This window comes from Oncorhynchus nerka, linkage group LG22, assembly GCF_034236695.1.
Source record: "Oncorhynchus nerka isolate Pitt River linkage group LG22, Oner_Uvic_2.0, whole genome shotgun sequence".
Lineage (NCBI taxonomy): Eukaryota > Metazoa > Chordata > Actinopteri > Salmoniformes > Salmonidae > Oncorhynchus > Oncorhynchus nerka.
Genome location: NC_088417.1, coordinates 83,785,869 through 83,808,853, shown reverse-complemented (window position 1 = coordinate 83,808,853; position 22,985 = coordinate 83,785,869). Strand labels below are relative to the sequence as shown.

General features: G+C 40.2%; 1 protein-coding gene across 1 annotated transcript; it reads left to right on the top strand.

The window, feature by feature from the left end:
• Positions 1–20,509: 20,509 nt before the first annotated feature.
• On the top strand, positions 20,510–21,772 carry LOC115104740 (relaxin-3 receptor 1-like). The gene has a single exon (XM_029626092.2). The coding sequence runs from the start codon at positions 20,510–20,512 to the stop codon at positions 21,770–21,772; it is 1,263 nt and encodes a 420-aa protein (XP_029481952.1).
• Positions 21,773–22,985: the final 1,213 nt, after the last annotated feature.

The following is a 22,985-nucleotide window of genomic DNA, read 5'->3' as shown; positions in this document are numbered from 1 at the left end:
GAAAAATGCCCACACAGTATGTTGCAAAAAAGTGGTAATCAATAGAGTTAGATCTATCAGTACCCCCACACACCATACCTGGCAACCGTCTGCCTTTGTTGTCTTGACTTTGTTGTCTTGACTTTGTTGTCTTGACTCTTGCCTATTGGGGCGGCAGGGTAGCCTAGTGGTTAGAGCGTTGGACTAGTAACCAGAAGGTTGCAAGTTCAAATCCCCTAGCTGACAAGGTACAGATCTGTTGTTCTGCCCCTGAACAGGCTGTCATTGAATGTTAAGCATTTATTCTTAACTGAATTGCCTGGTTTAATAAAGAAAAAATAAGAACAGAAATACCCCCCTACTGTTTAGCACCAGGTAATTATCTTGTGATGATGACATCCAGACTTTTTCTTTTACCACATCCTATGTCTGAAATGGATATTGGTGTATCTTGCGCTACATGATGCAAGCGTCGTCATGGCATCTTCAATAAACAAATACATTCAGACATCAACCTGAATAGAACTATTGATGCCGCATGTTCTACTAATGAGGCCCTAATGTGTCTACAGTTGCTGTGATTAATTCAACTTGATGTTTTCTGCCTATGTTTTGTCACTGTAGGTGCCCGGCATATAGTACTCCTCTATGTCCACCCACTGTGTGTCTTTGCTGCTCGTCAGAGTGAGCTCCAAGGAGGGCTGTCACTGATTTCTTAGACTCCCCAAAGAAACTGCAATTCAAGGCACAGTTTTTTTGTTCACATTATGCAGTATACTTTCCTCTGAACTGGCCATTTCTAAATAGTATAATCACACACAATATAAATGAAAGCAAAAAAACTATTATTTTTACAGTACGGTGTATGTATGGTGTCCTTGCCTGAACTCTGTAAATATGATACTGTATTACCATGGTGTTAATACAGGCTATCAGTCAATTAACCTACCCCTTACAGTATCACCGCCTGGTACGGCAACTGCACCGCCAGCAACTGCAGGGCTCTCCAGAGGGTGGTGTGGTCTGCACCGGGGGCACACTGCGTGCTCTCCAGGACACCTACAGCACCCGGTGTCACAGGAAGGCCAAAAATATCATCAAGGACATCAACCATCCGAGCTACAGCCTGTTCACCCCGCTACCATCCAGAAGGCGAGGTCAGTACAGGTGCATCAAAGCTGGGACCGAGAGACTGAAAAACAGCTTCTATCTCAAGGCCATCAGACTGTTATATAGCCATCACTAGCCGGCTACCACCCGTTTACTCAACCCTGCACCTTAGAGGCTGCTGCACAACATACATAGACATGGAATCACTGGTCACTTTAATAATGGAACACTAGTCACTTCAATAATGTTTACATACTGTTTTACTCATTTCATATGTATATACTGTATTCTATTCTACTGTATGTTTGTCAATGCCACTCCGACATTGCTTGGCCTCATATTTATACATTACTTAATTCCATTCTTTTACTTTTATATTTGTGTGTATTGTTGTGAATTGTTTGATAGTACGGCACTGTTGGAGCTAGGAACACAAGCATTTCGCTACACCTGCAATAACATCTGTTAAATATGTGTATGTGACCAACACGATTTGATTTGATTTGATTTGAGCTGCTGTTAGAACCCACTGGTCTCGGAGTCCCTCCACAAAGGTGACTATATCGACCTGAAGGGATACCATCTTTATAGACCTCATTATAGACCTAAAGGGACACCATCCATGGCTTGGAGTGAGGCTTGACCTCATGTCCTCCCACGATGGTAACCTCAGAGCAAGCTGTGTCACTGTAGATACAGTACAGCACAGTGCTTTAGAGTAACACAACGTGACAGCCACTGACAGATTGAAAGATGGACATAAAGGTAACTACTTGCTAATTTCCAAACAGAGGCAATCAAGAGGGTGGTTTGCACTAGTGTTCCCCAAAACATGTGATTCTGCTGAATCTCTCCATCCTGTGGCCTGGTAGAGCAGCCCACTGAGTCCATGGAAGAAGGCACCTTGTATGTGTTCAGCACGAGGGGTGAGGGGGCTGAAATAAGACAGGGCTCTGCTTTTACTGTGGTTCTTTTTTTTCTCTTGTGGTTTTGATTTTCAAGTTTGGAAAATACAAACACATAGCCAATATGCTGTTCACACCACCTGCAGACGATGCCTTGGTTTTGACAACTTTGACTTGAAAGATGTTTTCTCAAGACTGTGTTTCTGGTCTCTTTCCGACTGTTACACTGCTTGCAAAAAGTGTGAACTAGCTGGAGAAACGTGTCATGTGTTTTAGCGCGTACAGTATTTACAGTGCCCTCCGTAATTACTGGGGCAGTGAAGCATTTTTTGTTATTTTAGCTCTGTACTCCAGCACTTTGTATTTTAAATTATACAATGACTATACGGTTAAACTGCAGACTGTCAGCTTTACTTTGAGAGTATTTTCATGCATATTGTGTGAACCGTTTAGAAATGACAGAACTTTCTGTACATAGTCCCCCCATTTTCGGGGAGAAAAAGAATTATGGCAAATTCACTTGTGTTTTTTCAAGTATTCAAAAGTTTAGTATTTGGTCCCATATTCCTATATTCCCATAAATCAAGCTTGTGACTCTACAAACTTATTGGATGCATTCGCTGTTTGTTTTGGTTGGGGGTTTTTTCAGATGATTTTGTGCCCTATAGAAATTAATGGATAAATAATGTATAGTGTCATTTTGGAGTCACTTTTATTGTAAATAAGATTGGAATATATTTCTAAACAGTTCTACATGAATGTGGATGCTGCCATGATTACGGATAGTCCTGAATGAATTGTGAATAATGATGAGTGAAAAAGTTACAGACGCACAAATATCATACACCCCCCAATGATGAAAGTTTAGCGTGACTTGAAAGTATGATATTTGTGCGTCTGTAACTTTCTCAGTCTTAATTATTCACGATTAATTCAGGACTATCCGTAATCATGGTAGCATCCACATTAATGTAGAAGTGTTTAGAAACATTTAAAAGTGACCACGTGGACAGTCAGCGTCTTGACAAGTTGCTATCTATGTATTTGTATCTTTCTCACTCATCATAACTGTTTAGAAACATATTATATTCTTATTTACAATAAAAGTGACTCCAAAATGACACAATACATTATTTACCATTATAAACTGGGTGGTTCAAGGTTCCATCGTGCATAAATATGTATTTTTACTGCTCTAATTACGTTACTAACCAGTTTATAATAGTAATAAGGCACCTCGGGGGTTTGTGATATATGGACAATTGTCACACCCTGACCTTAGAGATCCTTTAAATTCTCTATTTGGTAGGTCAGGGTGTGACTAGGGTGGGAAATCTATGTTTATATTTCTTTGTTTTTGGCCTAGTATGGTTCCCAATCAGAGTCAGCTGTCTATCGTTGTCTCTGATTCGGGATCATACATAGGCAGCCCTTTTTCCCACATTTAGGTTGTGGGATCTTGTCTTTTTGTGTTGCATATGTTGCACTCCTAGCTTTACGTTCGTTGAGTTGTTTATTGTTTTTTGGTGGAACATTTATAATTAAAGAAAATGTACGCCTACCACGCTGCACCTTGGTCTTCATTTAACGATGGACGTTACACCAATATACCACGGCTAAGAGCTGTGTCCATGCACTCTGCGTTGCATCGTTCGTAAGACCACCCCTTAGCCGTGGTATATTGGCCATATGCCACACCTCCTCTGAAATTATTGCCCTAATTATACCATGGCATTGTTGAATACTCCTTTCTGATTGCCGTTCTAGAGCATGTATTATTTACCTATAACACACAGTGTATTTGCATGGTAGAAGTCAATGGCTATAGTTCATTTTTACATGTTTTGTTTGAGCTGCTTTTAAAAGCAAAAGTCAAATTGAAAACAGTATTGGTATTGTTGAATTTGATTTTCATAATAGCAAACTAGGACTGATGGTTTGGTAAGCCAAACTAGCAAGTCTATGGTTACCACGGCAACTACTGTAGCCATCTAGTAAACTTGCTAGCTACTTCAGTGGATGTTGAACACATTTCTACCAGCAAATGAACACATTTCTCAAAAAGTGTTGTAATTTCTAAACGTTTCACCGGATATGGATGAAAATACCCACAAATTAAAGCTGACAGTCTACACTGTAACCTCAGAGTCATTGTTTGATTTAAAATCCAAACTTTTGGAGTATAGAGCCTAAAGAAGAAAACATTCTTCACCGTCCCAAAAATTACAGAGTGCAGTGTATACATTGCATTCGGAAAGTATTCAGACCCCTTGACGTTTTCCACATTTTGTTACGTTACAGCCTTATTCTAAAAAATCTACACACACTACACCATAGTGAAAAGAGAAAACAGGTTTGTAGAATTTTTTCCAAATGATTTAAATAAAAACAGAAACACCTTATTTACATAAGTATTCAGACCCTTTGCTATGAGACTCGAAATTGAGCTCAGGTGCCTCCTGTTTCCATTGATCATCCTTGAGTTTCTACAACTTGATTGGAGTCCACCCGTGATAAATACAATTGATTGGACATGATTTGGAAAGACACACACCAGTCTGTATAAGGTCCCACAGTTGACAGTGCATGTCAGAACAAAAACCAAGCCATGAGGTCGAAGGAATTGTCCGTAGAGCTCCTTGACAGGATTGTGTTGCGGTACAGATCTTTAGAAGGGTAGCAAAACATTTCTGCAGCATTGAAGGTCCCCAAGAACACAGTGGCCTCCATCATTCTTAGTGGAAGAAGTTTGGAACAACCTAAACTCTTCCTAGAGGTGGCTACCCGGTCAAACTGAGCAATCTGTGGAGAAGGGCCTTGGTCAGGGAGGTGACCAAGAACCCAATGATCACTCTGACAGAGCTTCAGAGTTCCTCTGTGGAGATGGGAGAATATTCCAGAAGTACAACCATCTCTGCAGCACTTCACCAATCAGGCCTTTATGGTAGAGTGGCCAGATGGAAGTCACTACTCAATAAAAGGCCCATGAAAGCGCGCTTGGAGTTTGCCAAAAGTCACCTAAAGACTCTCAGACCATGAGAAACAAGATTCTCTGGACTGATGAAACCAAGATTCAACTCTTTGGCCTGAATGCTCAGCGTCACATCTGGAGAAAACCTGGCACCATCCCTACGGTGAAGCATGGTGGTAGCAGCTTCATGCTGTGGGGATGTTTTTCAATGTCCTTGAGTGGCCCAGAAAACCCCCGGACTTGAACCCGATCAAAACATCTCTGGAGATACCTGAAAATAGCTGTACAGTGACGCTCCCCATCCAACTTGACAGTGCTTGAGAGGATCTGCCAAAAGAATGAGAGAAACTCCCCAAGTAAGGGTGTGCCAATTTTGTAGCTTCATACCCCAGAAGACTCGAGGCTGTAATTGCTGCCATAGGTGCTTCAACAAAGTCCAGAGTAAAAGGTCTGAATACTTACGTAAATGTGATATTTCACTTTTTATTTTTAATACATTTGTAAACGATTCTTAACCCAGTTTTTGCTTTGTCATTATGGGGTATTGTGTGTAGAAAACCATTTAATTCATTATAGAATAAGGCTGTAACGTAACAAAATGTGAGGAAAGTCAAGGGGTCTGAATACTTTCCGAATGCACTGTCTCATTCAGACCAGACTCAAATTGAAATAGTGTACATGATAAATTGATAAAAGTTTGATTTAAGGTGGATTGTCACGCCCTGACGTTAGAGATCCTTTTAAGTGGGCCAAGCCTAAGGTGGAGCGGGGTCCACGTCCCGCACCAGAGCCGCCACTGCGGATAGATGCCCACCCAGACCCTCCCCTATAGGTTTAGGTGTTGCGGCCGGAGTCCGCACCTTTGGGGGTGGTACCGTCACGCCCTGACCTTAGAGATCCTTTTATGTCTCTATTTTGGTTTGGTCAAGGCGTGAGTTGGGATGGGCATTCTATGTTGTGTGTTCTATGTTTTCTATTTCTGTGTGATTGGCCGGGTGTGATTCTCAATCAGAGGCAGCTGTCTATCGTTGTCTCTGATTGAGAACCATACTTAGGTAGCCTTTTCCCACCTGTGTGGTGTGGGTAATTGTTTTCTGTTTTGTGTCTTTCTGCACCAGTTCTACTGTTTTGGTTTCGTTCGTGCTCTTCGTTGTTTTTTTGTTAATCAGTGTTCAGTTCAAATAATAACGATGAACCGGTACCACCCTGCACCTTGGTCCTCCACTCCTTCCAACAGCCATTACATGGATCTTCTGAAACAACACTTGTCTAAGGCTGTTACTTAAGGTTTAACACTGTTGTTTTAATAAATGTAACGACATGTAATCTAAAATGTAATCTACGCAGTGCTGTAAGGTACTGAAGTAAAAATACTTAAGTCGTTTTTTTGGGGTATCTGTACTTAACTTTACTATTATATTTTTTGACAACTTTTAGTTTTACTCCACTACATTCCTAAAGAACATGATGTACGTTTTACTCCTTACAACTTCCCTGACAGCCCGCAATTGACTCAGCGTCGTCAGAGTTAGGGGAGGTTTGAGTTGGTTCAGTCAGGAGTTGATGGACAGTCAGAAGAGAAAATGAAATGGTAGGAGGGACATCCCAGAATCAAGTGGTTTCAGATTTCACATCCTACATCAGACAGGTGCAAAAAATGGGAACCAGGGATTTCGCTCAATGCAAGCCATTTCGATCTAAGGTGTCCACAGTTTATAAGCTTATCAGTTTATTGGTTTATAAGCAGAAATTCCGGTCTGAACCGGTACCAGAATCACGCAGGTCGCATAAACAGGGAACTTTACATCTAAGAGGTGTTAAAAGCTTTTTGAGGAAAGGGCTTTCTCCCCAGTGCACAAAGGAATAAACCCCACCCATTTCCACAATGTATGTTCTTAAAATATTATTTTAAACCTAACTCCTACTCTAACCTTAACGACACTGTTAACCTTATGCCTAACTGTAAACTTAAATTAAGACCAAAAAGCACATGTTGACTTTTTGACTGTGCAATCTGACTTTTTGGCTATGGAAGCTAGTGGACTCCACCCAGTGCTTGCTTCTCAATCAGACACAGCAGAGCAGAGATACTTCCTGTCAACACTGTTCACTCAATGTTTATTTTTATTTTTATAACAGACAGTAATGTACAATTTTCAAGGCAATGCAGTATGAGTTTGAAGATTTGATTTTGTCTCAGAGGATTTTCTAAATCTCTAATGTGCCATGTTAAATATCTTGTCTTGCTTAATCCATTGTCGTTCTTGAAATGTTAGCGCTGTGTAAAGATATCAAACATTTAAAGACAACTCTTACACTGTAAAATGTGGCACTTTTAAACGTTTTTGACACTGACAATCAAACTTAAGTTTAGACCTAGGGCTGAGTTGTTACCTTTCTATCAGTTCAGAGACAGGGGTCTTGTGCAACAGTAGATCACCTTTCATCATATTTCAGAATTCTTTGAAGAAGAGTAGCCCGAAGAAGTATATCTTATCAGCCGCACTACCTGAGATAAAAGTGTCTTGCTTAATCCATTGTTAATTAACTTTGTCTCTGTTTTAGGCCTACCTCATACCTGCAGATTATACACATATTCATCTTTATACTTTCTGTGGTGATCTTTTAAACTTCAAGACACTTGTATTTTTGTTTTCCCATTATCATAGACAAGCAAACAGACAATTAATGGCCAGATTGCTCTTTATACTCTGTCAGAGATGTACAGCACACCATCCAATATGGTTCCTTGGGCACTCAAAGTTGACATCTAAGACATTGTCAACTCAACTGTCCTTGAAAATGTTTCCAGTTGTAGACACGGATATGGACTGTTTTGTTTTTGTGCAATTAGAAATATAATTTCTGTCCTATGTAGTCACACAAAACACACACACACACACACACACACACACACACACACACACACACACACACACACACACACACACACACACACTTCATTGACAAGGAAAATACTAAGCAACTACAGTTCAGTATGTCTTTGTTCTACTTTAACTACAGATGCTCCGGGTGTATGAACAATGGTTGGCGAAGAAAACTCACTGGAGGAAATGTACTGCAGACAACCTTTATAAAAGATGAAGAAAGTCAATTGCAACTTCTATAACTGTTGCAACTGCTTTTGAACGATTGAAAGGGCCAAATGTTAGTTGCTGTTAGACACAAAAACATGTCAGATGACCTGGGACCAAGAAAACTGCCATATGACTGGGGGGGGGGGGGGGGGTGCTTATATTAGTCCTGTTACACACAAGTGTGTAATGATAACATTTGCTTTGCATATTTCAACTCCCAGGGGCTCCATTGTACAGCACCCCTGGAGCAATTAGGGTTAAGTGCAACACATTTTTCGAATTGTCAGCTCCAGTATTTCAACCAGCAGCCTTTCAGTTACTGGCCCAACGATCTAACCTCGAGGCTACCTGCCACCAGTATAGAGCGTGAGATTAACTGTTCAAACAAGGTATAGGGACTATGTGGTGTGTATGAGTAACTTGTGGTCATCAACCCTCTTCCCAACTTCTGAGTTGAAGATGACAGACACATAGAAACTAAGAGTTTACAAAACGTTCACAGTATCTTTCTCTCACTGTTTTATCTGATGACAATAACAGTACAACTACAATCTCACAGGGAGGCTAGCTGGCATTATACCTTATAAGAAACCTCATAAGAAGCTGATAGCAATACACAAAATAGTGTTAGAGCATTGGGCCAGTAAGTGAAAGTAAACATCTGTTGTGCTGCCCCTGAACAAGGCAGTTATCCCACTGCTCATAGGCTGTCATTGTAAATAAGAATTTGTTCTTAACTGACTTGCCAGGTTAAATAAAAATAAATAAAAAATAGTGTGGGGGGAGTATATGCATTTTTTCCTAAGGAGAGAACAGGAAGGATAACAGTCCAAAGTTTGGAAGAAGAAGATAAGAGATACATTTGAATGCCCAATGGGACACAGCTCCTTCTTTGACCCACCCTATTACCATGATCATCCGTTAGCCTCGAGGTTAATCTTTTTTTAGAATAGTCTGAATGGTTTGACTAGGCTGTCGATCAAGAGTCCTAGGGGGGTGGGGTTATTCTTTTTCTTCTGTTTTTGAGAATACCAATTATTTTAATTGGTCCAGTATAAAAACTACTAAGCAGAATACAGATTGGCAGCTGAAGATGTTTCACCTGAATATCTGTTTTCAAAGCAAGCTGCTGTTTTCAAAGCAAGCTGGAACAATTGAAGCAAGGTGACATATTTTAAGTTGCAATGCCTCAAGAGTATGTGACATAGGTCGCCAGGTGACAGTGTCAGAAAATAATATTGCTGGATGTGATCAATTTTTAGAGGCCATTCTCAAGAGGAAGCGATGATAAATGATAACAAGCATGCTTTAATGTAAGACACCTACACAATGTCCTTCAAACCCTTCTACTGGGAGTGTGTGTGTGTGTGTGTGTGTGTGTGTGTGTGTGTGTGTGTGTGTGTGTGTGTGTGTGTGTGTGTGTGTGTGTGTGTGTGTGTGTGTGTGTGTGTGTGTGTGTGTGTGTGTGTGTGTGTGTGTGCGTGTGTGTGTGCATGTGTGTGTGGTGAATAATAATAATAATAAAAAAGCTATTATTGTAACCTGTGTTGTATCACCTGAAATTCATTTAGACTTTCTCTTCACTACTGCCAAATGCGTTACTTAATTGCTAACAAAATATTACAAAAAAAAAAAAATGAACAAAAATAAAAAGTAATAGGAAAAGGAAAAGATCAAGCTAACTACCTCTAGGGTATAATTTTGCCATGGACATCTTATAATTTAGATGTGAAATAGTAAATCATGCCTCACACACTGTATTTTGCCTCTAGGTAATTCATATCATGTAAATTATTAATATAGTTTTCTGTACTCACCTGAATAGAAACAGCAGAGAAAGCACTCTAATTCAACTGAAAAAGTTATATTGCTTTTTCTCTTCTTCCAAGTCTCTCACTGAAAGTATTTTCAAAACAAACTGTCATCTTCCCAGGGCTCATATCTAGACCCATTGACTTGTGGTTGATTTTGCATAGCGAGTAGAGCAAAAGCACACTGGCAAATCTTCAATTTTACATATCAGCTGGGTGTCTCTCCACAACATGCTCTTAGATGTCCCTGTGTTCAGTGCTGTGGCAGAATTCACTGATTATTCTCATGCTGTCATGACATATTCTTGAATAAATAATGCCGTCTGAAGGAGAAAAACCTTGTTTGATATTTTTACTGCATTAGGCGCTAGTAACACAAGCATTTCGCTGCACCTGCTATAACATCTGCTAAACTATGAACGCGACCAATAAACATTGATTTGATTTAAAGATGAAGGTACGATGTCACCTGAGAATTTAAGTGTTAAAAAGAGTGCAGCATAGAGGAACATGAGGTGATATAACAGGGACTAGGATCAAATGGTCATAAATGTAATCCATAGTTTAAAGTTCTAAATCATATTCATGATAACTTTGGGTTGGCATTAGGAAAGAACTCAATTTAAGTGTAACTAAACTCTATAATCTTTCACCTAAGAGGCATTTTTGTAAATGGCTGTATATAATGTACACTCAGGGATGGGGAGTAACAGATTACATGTCATCTGTTACATGTAATCTGTTACATGTAAGGGATTACAAAAAAACGGTAACTGTAATCCGTTACATTACCAGCAAAAATATTGTAACCAGATTACAGATACTTTTGAAAAACTAGATGATTACTTCAAGGTTTCCTTTAAAATTCAGAAAGGATTTCTGCGTAAAAAAATATTTGACACTTTTCTGTTTTGTCAATGAAATTCAAATCAGCATTGGAAAAAAATGGCAATTTTAAATTTGTTGCACCCGAGCGGGTCTGACCACAAGTCAAAGACCACTACGATGACACACCAAATGTGTTTGATGGATCGCGGGAAAAGAGCAGGAAAAGGCTTTTGTCGGCTACAGTCCAAGCTATGTCTTCCAATGGTACGACTGCTGTCAGCATCCAAAGATTATCCAACTTGAATAAATGCTTGGTGATAAGAATGAAAGCAGAGGTTTAGTCTACGGCGATATGGATATCACTTATTATTGATATACAGTGGCGGATTTAGGTATAGGCGACATGGGCGGCCACCCGGGGCGGCATCTTGCGTGGTGCCCGCACAAAATAAATCCTAATGGTGACATTTGCACAATCGGTTTTCTATCGCTCAGGGAGCCATACAAGCTAGAACCGCCGCTGACTACATACAGTAGCGCACTGATGTGAATCACACTGCTGCTCTCTCATTTAACTATTTGCGCCTTACTGATTGTGGTTGTTGTGGATGGCTGTTCACAAATCTAAATGTGTTTTTGACCACAATAATTGTTGAATTCAAGAAGTTTAAACTGCCTGTCAATCATTGTTTTTGACACCAGTGGACAGCCAGTGAAAAAATGGGCTCTTGCATCAGCTGCATAGTGCGGTTCCAAGCCTATGGAATAAAAGTGGGACTTTTCATGCTCAATCTAATTCATGCTGATCTAAATAATAATAATCCATCGGCCGAATGGACTCATGCTCTCAAACTTGCACACTTTTGATAGACTTAAAAGAGCAATCCGTAATCCATAACATTTTTAGACGTATAAATTATAGATATATAATCATTTATTCTTGAAGAATATAACTTACATATCCCTCTTGAGCTTAGATCAACTTTCACACTCCATGAGAACCCAAAATATAAGCTTGTTTTATTCCAATGTTTGTAAACATTATACATGTAAACAAGCACTGTATAGCCTCATAACATGGTTAAAACAATACTTTATATCATGGATGGTCAGTCCTATTAATCTGAAAGTGGTTACATTTCTCCAGGCACATCCCTCAGCTTTTTACCAAAACAGAGGTGGGACAACCGTTTTGTTATTGTTTCATCTCTGGATTTGCCCTCTAAACAGCTGCATATTACCTAGATATCAAAGTGTCACCAACAAAAGGTAAACAATAGGCCTCTAGCAAATGCAGCATTTGGCATTCTTTTTTCACGTGTAAATATCACTTTTCAGTAGTGCACAAAGCATGCCATTCCATGAGCGCAGCATTCATTTTTCAACTTGAATCAATGAGCCCAATCAGTCCTCCATGACAAGAAAATCACAAACAACAGAGTATGGCTGGCTAATAAGTCCTTAATTTTGGGGTCATGCTCATGTAAAACAATTTGGCGAATCTATACTTCCATATTTCCAAGTCCTATTCTTGAAGATGAAGGGGTATAACAATTATTGGAAGGACTGGAATACTGATAGACTTTGGATTTTAATGTAAAGATGAATCGTATTATTTCATCATATTATATGTAGTAGAAAGCGATGGGTTAGAAGAAGCCTACTATACATAACCAACCCATAAAGTCAAATGTAACATCCATATATGGCCAGCTATGTAAACTTTAACATTGATGCATCCTGCAATAGATGACATTCAATTGGTAACATACATTTTTGTCTTCTTCTAATGCCTCATAAGGGGAAAGTAATCTAATTACGTTACTGAGTTTGGGTAATCCAAAAGTTACGTTACTGATTACAATTTTGGACAGGTAACTAGTAACTGTAACAGATTACATTTAGAAAGTAACCTACCCAACCCTGTGTACACTTACAGTTTGTGTCCCAATTTGTAAGTCGCTCTGGATAAGAGCGTCTGCTAAATGACTTAAATGTAAATGTAAATGTATGTCACAGTAAAGGCCTTATGCTCCACAGGTGACAAGGGGCTTTATGTAAGTAAGAGTGCCAAAGCCCTTATTCTGGGTCCTGTGATGTGAGACCCTCAATAAGTATTGTGGTAAAACAAGAAAATAAAAATGATTTCCTACTAAGCAGAATACAAATTGATTCGACTGAGTATGTGTATTCAAAGCAAGCTAGTACAATTGAAGGAAAGTGACTTATTTTAAGTTGCAATGCCTCAAGAGTATGTGACAGAGGTTGGCAGGTGACAGTGATAGAAAAGAGGATTGCGGGATGTGAACTTTTGTTCGAGGCCATTCTGAAGAGGAGACGGTAAACAATAACAAACATGCCTTCAAGTGAGACACTCACACCTACATAATACACAAAGTGTGTGTGTGTGTGTGTGTGTGTGTGTGTGTGTGTGTGTGTGTGTGTGTGTGTGTGTGTGTGTGTGTGCATGCGTGCATGCGTGCGTGCTTGTGTGAGAACGCAAGAGAGATGTGGGGGTCTTGATATGGCTTTTGGACATGTGTTTCTATAATCGAGGAGCCGGTATCATGCATGTTTTTCTCCCCGGGGCTAAATAAAAGCTTTTTATTCAGAGGTGAATATAATCACACTGTGTCGCTCAAAGGTTTTACCAGCAAAGCACAGTTCTCTGTTAACCCATATGTTAACCTTTCGCTTTCTTTTATTTGAAAAACAAATGCTTTCTTCTTCTTTCAACCCTTACTTTTCATCACTGCTCAAAGTATAACAGAAAGGACAAACCACCAATAGCCACGGGAAGTTGGGGTGCTGAAAAATTGTGATATAAAATATATATACAGTGCATTCGAAGCGTGTACTATAGTTTTTTAGATCACAGCCTTATTCTAAAATTGATTAAATTAATAATGAGGGTAAATGAGCAAGACAAAATACATAAGTGCTTTTGAACGGGTATGAATCAACTGTTTCCAGTGAGTATCAAGAATGGTCCACCACCCAAAGGACATCCAGCCAACTTGACACAACTGTGGAAAGCATTGGAGTCAACATGGGCCAGCATCCCTGTAGAACGTTTTGACACCTTGTCAATATTAGGAACGTGTTCCTAATGTTTGGTATACTCAGCGTATATAAATGGTTTGTATAGACAATATGGACAGATATGAATAGAAAAGGTGTGTACAGCAGTAGTTATATAGGATGAGTCATGACAGAATTCAGTATATTCATAAACAGTGGGAAAAACAGTATGTAAACATTATTAAAGTGACCAGTGTTCAATGACTCTATTTACAGTGCATTCAGGAAGTATTCAGACCCATTACATTCTTGCACATTTTGCTACATTCCAGCCTTATTCTAAAATTAATTAAATTGTTTTTTTTAATTAATTAAAAAACATGTCTAAGCAATCTACACACAATAGCCCATAATGACAAAGCGAAAACAGAAAAAAAAAACTAAAACAGAAATACCTTATTTACATAAGTATTCAGACCCTTTGCTATGAGACTCGAAATTGATCTCAGGTGCATCCTGTTTCCATTGATCATCCTTGAGATGTTTCTACAATTTGATTGGAGTCCACCTGTGGTAAATGCAATTGATTGGACATGATTTGGAAAGGCACTCACCTATCTACAGTGGAGCAAAAAAGTATTTAGTCAGCCACCGATTGTGCAAGTTCTCCCACTTAAAAAGATGAGAGCGGCCTGTAATTTTTGTCATAGGTACACTTCAACTATGACAGACAAAATGAGAAAAAAAAATCCAGAAAATCACATTGTAGGATTTTTAATGAATATATTTGCAAATTATGGTGGAAAATAAGTATTTGGTCAATAACAAAAGTTTATCTCAATACTTTGTTATATACCCTTTGTTGGCAATGACAGAGGTCAAACGTTTTCTGTAAGTCTTCACATGGTTTTCACACACTGTTGCTGGTATTTTGGCCCGTTCCTCCATGCAGATCTCCTCTAGAGCAGTGATGTTTTGGGGCTGTTGCTGGGCAACACGGACTTTCAACTCCCTCCAAAGATTTTCTATGGGGTTGAGATCTGGAGACTGGCTAGGCCACTCCAGGACCTTGAAATGCTTCTTACAAAGCCACTCCTTCGTTGCCCGGGCGGTGTGTTTGGGATCATTGTCATGCTGAAAGACCCAGCCACATTTCATCTTCAATGCCCTTGCTGATGGAAGGAGGTTTTCACTCAAAATCTCATGATACATGGCCCCATTCATTCTTTCCTTTACACGGATCAGTCGTCCTGGTCCCTTTGCAGAAAAACAGCCCCAAAGCATGATGTTTCCACCCCCATAATTCACAGTAGGTATTGTGTTCTTTGGATGCAACTCAGCATTCTTTGTCCTCCAAACACGACGAGTTTAGTTTTTACCAAAAAGTTATATTTTGGTTTCATCTGACCATATGACATTCTCCCAATCTTCTTCTGGATTATCCAAATGCTCTCTAGCAAACTTCAGACGGGCCTGGACATGTACTGGCTTAAGCAGGGAGACACGTCTGGCACTTCAGGATTTGAGTCCCTGGCGGCGTAGTGTGTTACTGATGGTAGGCTTTGTTACTTTGGTCACAGCTCTCTGCAGGTCATTCACTAGGTCCCCCGTGTGGTTCTGGGATTTTTGCTCACCGTTCTTGTGATTATTTTGACCCCACGGGTGAGATCTTGCGTGGAGCCCCAGATCGAGGGAGATTATCAGTGGTCTTGTATGTCTTCCATTTCCTAATAATTGCTCCCACAGTTGATTTCTTCAAACCAAGCTGCTTACCTATTGCAGATTCAGTCTTCCCAGCCTTTGAAGGTACCCAAGAACACAGTGCTCTCCATCATTCTTAAATCGAAGAAGTTTGGAACCCCCAAGACTCTTCCTAGAGCTGGCTGCCCAGCCAAACTGAGCAATCGGGAGAGAAGGGCCTTGGTCAGGGAGGTGACCAAGAACCCGAAGGTTCCAGAGTTCCTCTGTGGAGATGGGAGAACCTTCCAGAAGGACAGCCATCTCTGCAGCACTCCACCAATCAGGCCTTTATGGTAGTGGCCAGACGGAAGCCACTCCTCAGTAAAAGGCACATGACAGAATAATTGGAGTTTGCCAAACGGTACCTAAAGGACTCTCAGACCACAAGAAGCATAGGTGGTGGCAGTATCCTGCTGTGGGGGTGTTATATCAGCGACAGAGACTGCGAGACTGGTCAGGATCGAGGGAAAGATGAATGGAGCAGAGTATAGAGAGATCCTTGATGAAAACCTGCTCCAGAGTGCTCAGGACCTCAGACTGCGGCGAAGGTTCGTCTTCCAACAGGACAATGACCCTAAGCACACAGCCAAGACAATGCAGGAGTGGCTTCGGGACAAGTCTCTGAATGTCCTTGAGTTGCCCAGCCAGAGCCCGGACTTTAACCTGATCGGACATCTTTGGAGAGACCTGAAAATAGCTCTGCAGTGACATTTCCCATCCAACCTGACAGAGCTTGAGAGGATCTGCAGAGAAGAATGGGAGAAACTCCCCAAATACAGTTGTGCCAAGCTTGTAATTTCATACCCAAGAAGACTCAAGACTGTATTCGCTGCCAAAGGTGCTTCAACAAAGTACTGAGTAAAGAGTCTGAATACTTATGTAAATGTGATATTTCATACATTTGCAAAAATTCTAAAAAGCTGTTTTTGCTTTGTCATTATGGGGTATTGTGTTTAGATTGATGATTTTTACTTTTTTTTTTTTTTTTACCCATTTTAGAATCAAGCTGTAACATGACAAAATGTGAAAATGTCAAGTGGGCTGATTACTTTCCAAATGCACTGTATATATAATTATTTTTTTATAAATATTTTTTCACAAAAGTAGTGCACTGGGTCTTGTATTAATGGACAGATATAGACCTTGTAGCAGGCCCCCCAAAAATGTTCAGCATCTCTGCTTTGGCAAAAACGATAGTTGTGTCATTAAGAATAGTATCTTTCAGGATGCAATAGTTGGAATTGTAAGAGTTATTGCCTTGTCACTTTCTCTGTGATTGTCATTCTAATGGAATCCATAATGAACAAAACCCTGTTCTCAAACATTTACATCAAAAGGTGCAAAGTTATGGGCAAAGACACAAAACATCCACCTCAAATTAAATATTTTTCTTCATCAAATAACATTGAAACAATCACCTTTTCTGCAGTATTAATTTACCATCCTTACAAACCACGTAATGTAAATGTATATTACTGTATTGTACATTGGCTGGTCATCTAGGTTTGGAACCTGTAGACTTTCCATCACCATGAAGAAAAACATGTGCAATACAGTAATTGAGTAGGCCTACAATGAGACATCAAGTGGTTTGTGATTATGTGATGTGATGATGTGGCTCAGATGGTAGAGCATGGTGCTTGCAATGCTAAGGTTGTGGGTTTAATTCCAACAGTGGGGCAGTACGAAAATATATGCATTCACTACTGTAAGTAGAGTGTTTAGTAAAAGGAATGAATAGACCATTTCATTTTTTAATAAGTTTCATTTGCATAGTATTTCAAGAAACTGGAAAACCTAGTGGGGAGAACAAGTATTTGATACACTGCCGATTTTGCAGGTTTTCCTACTTACAAAGCATGTAGAGGTCTGTCATTTTTCAAGATGACGGTCAATCACCCTCGGTCTGGGGCTCCATGCAAGATCTCACCTCGTGGGGCATCAATGATCATGGGGAAGGTGAGGGATCAGTCCAGAACTACACGGCAGGACCTGGTCAATGACCTGAAGAGAGCTGGGACCACAGTCTCAAAGAAAACCATTAGTAACACACTACGCCGTCATGGATTAAAATCCTGCAGTGCGCGTAAGGTCCCCCTGCTCAAGCCAGCGTATGTCCAGGACCGTCTGAAGTTTGCCAATGACCATCTGGATGATGCAGAGGAGGAATGGGAGAAGGTCATGTGGTCTGATGAGACAAAAATAGAGCTTTTTGGTCTAAACTCCACTCGCCGTGTTTGGAGAAAGAAGAAGGATGAGTACAACCATGAAGCATGGAGGTGGAGACATCGTTCTTTGGGGATGCTTTTCTGCAAAGGGGACAGGATGACCGCACCGTATTAAGGGGAGGATGGATGGGGCCATGTATCGCGAGATCTTGGCCAACAACCTCCTTCCACCAGTAAGAGTATTGAAGATGGATCGTGGCTGGGTCTTCCAGCATGACAACGACCCGAAACACACAGCCAGGGCAACTAAGGAGTGGCTCCGTAAGAAGCATCTCAAGGTCCTGGAGTGGCCTAGCCAGTCTCCATACCTGAACCCAATAGAACATCTTTGGAGGGAGCTGAAAGTCCGTATTGTCCATCGACAGCCCCGAAACCTGAAAGATCTGGAGAAAGTCTGTATGGAGGAGTGGGCCAAAATCCCTGCTGCAGTGTGTGCAAACCTGGTCAAGAACTATAGGGAACGTATGATCTCTGTAATTGCAAACAAAAGTTTCTGTACCAAATATTAAGTTCTGCTTTTCTGATGTATCAAATGCTTACTGTATGTCATGCAATAAAATGCAAATGAATTACTTAAAAATCATACAATGTGATTTTCTGGATTTTTGTTTTAAATTCCGTCTGTCACAGTTGAAGTGTACCTATGTTAAAGAAATACAGACCTCTACATGCTTTGTAAGTAGGAAAACCTGCAAAATCAGCAGTGTATCAAATACTTGTTCTCCCCACTGTATATCAAGCAAGTATTTTTATATTCCACAAATATTATTAGATTAACTGTTTTGTACAGATAATTATCAGACTCAAGTCACAAATGCTGGTAAACACTCAAATATATGTCGTATTTTAAAAAATCACAAAAGTAGTGCACTGGGCCTTTACTAGTCTATATTAGTGGACCAATAGACTTCTTCAGCAGGGGCAAATATTTGTTTTCTGCATCGCAACACCCCCAACTCTAAACTACTTCCTGCTGCTATGAAACCACCAATATAAAAATACATTTTTATAAAGCGTTGAATCATTTAGCATGGAATGTCTTAAAGAAGATTAAAATGTCCTTTGATGGTATTTTATAGTTGTCAGCGTTTGATATCTTCCCTTTTCAAGGCTGTATGACTGCTATCAAATTTCAAAGTCCTTTCAAAACCTTGCCATCCAGTTTTCCTAAAATCTACTGATCACTTTATCTCATTATATGCAGATGATATTTTACTCTATCTAGGCAATGCATATTAACCACTCCCAAACGCTTTGAAGAGCATAGATAAATGCAGCTTCATCTCAAGAAAAATTATAAAAGGAATCTAAACAAGTCAGCCCCACTGCCTCTCGGGACTTCCTTAGATAAAACAGCCAGAAACATTAACAGAACAGTCCAATCAATTCAACCGGACCTCTGTAGATGGAATAATTTAACAGTTGCTTTAACCGGCATAACATCTATTGTCAAAATGAATACGCCACGGCAAGATGTCTGTAATTCAATACATGCCATAGATAATTTAGCCTTCAGGTATCAACATTTTGTTAAACAAATGATTTAATAAAATATTGAATTTCGCCTGAATAACACATTCATAAATGGCTAAAAAGACAGTCAAAAAAGAAATGATAAGAATAAGGTTTTGAAGTGTCTGTCCTATATCTAGGAAATGTTTTGGTTTTCTTAGACACATATTTAACCCTTTATTTTGTTGGCACAAAACTACTTCCATATTTCCATTTGTTTGTATGGATTGCCTTCAGAAGGAGAGTACCATCGTGTCCGTGAGAATCTCCCCTTTCCATAGTAGGTCATATTAGTTTGTAGCTCAAACGGTTCATACGCTACAGACCGAAGTTGCCATATCAGGTTTACCCACTTCAGACGAGTCCCGAGACAGTGTTGTGGATGTGGAGCAGGGCGACGTGCCTGGTAAAACTGATGAGGAGGATAAAGATAATTATTGTTTTATTATCTCACTTCATTAAATCAATCAATTACATTATATGTAGTAATCCCTTTTGCATCAACAGTTGTCAAAAAGTGTTTTACAGTTGATGATTGAGAACATTTTTATTTATAATCTAAATAAATGTATGTAATGTACTGAAAAGCCTAACTGGAAGGCATGGCTCTCTCACACAACTGCAGATCACGTGGCAGTGGAATTGAAGCCACAAATTTAAGTTTACCTCATACGTTTTTCAGGTAATATGGAGCTCTCCAGGATTAATGGCAGAGTAATACAATTATGGGTCTATGATATAATGCATGAGCTCAAATGGTTTATGACTCCCTTTTCGTTCCATTAAAGATGTACTGCAGCGGGGAGAAGAGATTTGGATAGATCCATTTGATTTGGATAGATCCATTTTCGCTCATGTTAGCAAACTCCCTAAAACCAGCACTGCTGCCAGCACCATAAATGCACATGCGTAAAAAGGCACATTGTCCAATCCCTGCGGCGATGTTTAAATAAAACACGTCCCAGGTAGATCCTTTCAAGTCATACCCCACTTAACACTCAGAGGAAGGGTCCCTTCATTTCTTCATGATGATATAACCGTTCACACAATATTAATGCTTTTACGCATTATGTTATATTGATTAATTTTTTATATATTTTTTTAAATTCAAAACTTGATAATGGTCATCTGGGATCGTGATTCGACCATTTCAACGCGGATTTGGCATCTAACAGGTTGTTGTGTGTGTTTCTGCAAGACTCAACAAGAACACTACCCATAACATTGTGAGAGAGACCAAGCTGCAGCAGGTGCGTCTCGACATTTGGGATACCCATAACATCCGAGGCAACTGTCAGGACATGAAATGGATTTTCTGAGCAGCAGCGGTGCGAGGCTGAGTTCGGAGATGCATGGGGAACAAAGCGAGGAAGGTTCAGGATTATATCCTGTTGCTGACTTCAACTTCTCTTTCATGCTTAACGAAACGAACCAGTCCTTTGGAGAGTACGTTCACTTGTCTGATTTGGAGAAAAGTGATTTATTCGGGGATGGATCCGCCGTCCTGAGAATAATAATCTCTGTGATTTACTCTGTGGTCTGTACCTTGGGGTTGATAGGAAACATCCTTGTTTTATATCTCATGAAGTCTAAACAAGTATGGAAGAAATCGTCCATTAACCTTTTCGTGACGAGTTTAGCGTTGACTGATTTCCAGTTTGTATTAACTCTTCCTTTTTGGGCAGTGGAGAACGCTTTGGACTTCACCTGGCTTTTTGGAAAAGCCATGTGCAAGATAGTGTCTTACGTGACAGCGATGAATATGTACGCAAGTGTGTTTTTCCTGACTGCTATGAGTGTGGCACGGTACTGGTCGGTTGCATCGGCTCTCAAGAGCAGGCGGCGCCGTCCTCGCTGCTGCTCCGCGCGCTTTATGAGCATTGTCATATGGGTTGCTGCTATATCCGCAGCTTTGCCCCATGCGGTGTTCTCCACAACGGCGACTGTCTCCAACGAGGAACTGTGCCTTGTTAAATTTCCAGACACCGTTGACGCACAATTCTGGCTTGGACTTTACCATAGTCAAAAAGTACTGATCGGGTTTCTAATACCGCTGGGGATCATCTCCGTCTGCTACCTGCTGCTTTTGCGCTTCATCACATCCAGGAATGTGAACACCTCCAGCGCAAAGAGGCGCTCCAAAGTGACAAAATCTGTGACTATAGTGGTTCTGTCATTCTTCCTCTGTTGGTTGCCGAACCAGGCACTAACGGCGTGGGGAATTCTCATAAAACTCAACGTTGTGCATTTCAGTTGGGCATATTACACCACGCAGGCATATGTATTCCCAGTGTCTGTCTGTTTGGCGCACTCTAACAGCTGTCTAAACCCCATATTGTATTGTCTAATGAGAAGAGAGTTCAGAAAGGCTTTGAAAAAACTTTTTTGGCAAATAACTTCTCCATCCGTGACCAACATGAGACCATTTACGGCGACGACCAAGCCAGAGCAAGACGAGCATGGACATGCGTTGGTACCGTTAAGTCCGGCAGAGCCAGCCTTGGTTTTCTATCCACCTGGTGTTGTCATTTACAATGGGAGAAACGATATGCTCCCGAACAGTACGTAGCCTGTCTTAATACATGCAGCCTACCAAGCTGTCAACGGTGCCAAGTCGATTTGTTTGGATGTATTAATGTGTTGATCGATTTATTTATTCATTAAATATATATACATGTATTTATTTATTTCTATCAACACTATTTTTGTCAATTTTACGCATCAGTGAGAAGTGTCATGCCCTGGACTGATTGAAGCCCAAACTTGCCTAGACAGATTCAGAAATGTATTGTAGAGACCTTTTCCAATGACACTCAATCGTGTTACAACTGAATAACGGGCATTTCCCTCTTCGAAATGTGTTTCATAGATGCACATCATTCATGTGTAAAACAAGTCAGTCGGTTAATCTTATGTAAATTGTGGGCTTTAATGTCTATGTGTGGCACATCAAAATAAAGACCTGGATCATCTTGACATACACAGCTTGATAGATTACAACTGTGATGTGGTAAATAAGTCTTACACACGCTCCTCCTTGCTGCCTTTTTACAATTACTGTGATATATCTAACCGGTAGGGAATGTATTCAGTTGTGCAGAATCTATTTAAGTTGCACAAAGATGTTATAAGTCAGTAATTGAAGTGGAAACAAACAGTGGGCTATCTTACCCTCTTCTCTCCCCCACATTTACCTGAATGTTCTGTCCTTCATTGTTTTTCAGAGTTCAATTTAGAGGTGCAGTGTGTGAGATAGTTATTTGACATCACTTGTAATCATGACTATTATAAGAGCATACACCAGCAGTTAGTCCTTTATTCTGAGCTAATTGCTTCTAGGAAAAATTGGCATGCCAGAGGTGTGCAGTGACCTGTAAAGTTGCTTACGAAAGGTGGGGGGTTGACAGACACCTACTCACTCTGCACCAACTATAACGAGCACTGCAAGGGGCACATCATTGACAATACCCCTCAGGGTAGACCGCATGACATACTGCATCTCTGTGGATGCATACTACGCGATAAACTGCACAATACATGACATACTGCATCTCTGTGGATGCATACCACGCGATAAACTGCACAATACATGACATACTGCATCTCTGTGGATGCATACCACGCGATAAACTGCACAATACATGACATACTGCATCTCTGTGGATGCATACCACGCGATAAACTGCACAATACATGACATACTGCATCTCTGTGGATGCATACCACGCGATAAACTGCACAATACATGACATACTGCATCTCTGTGGATGCATACCACGCGA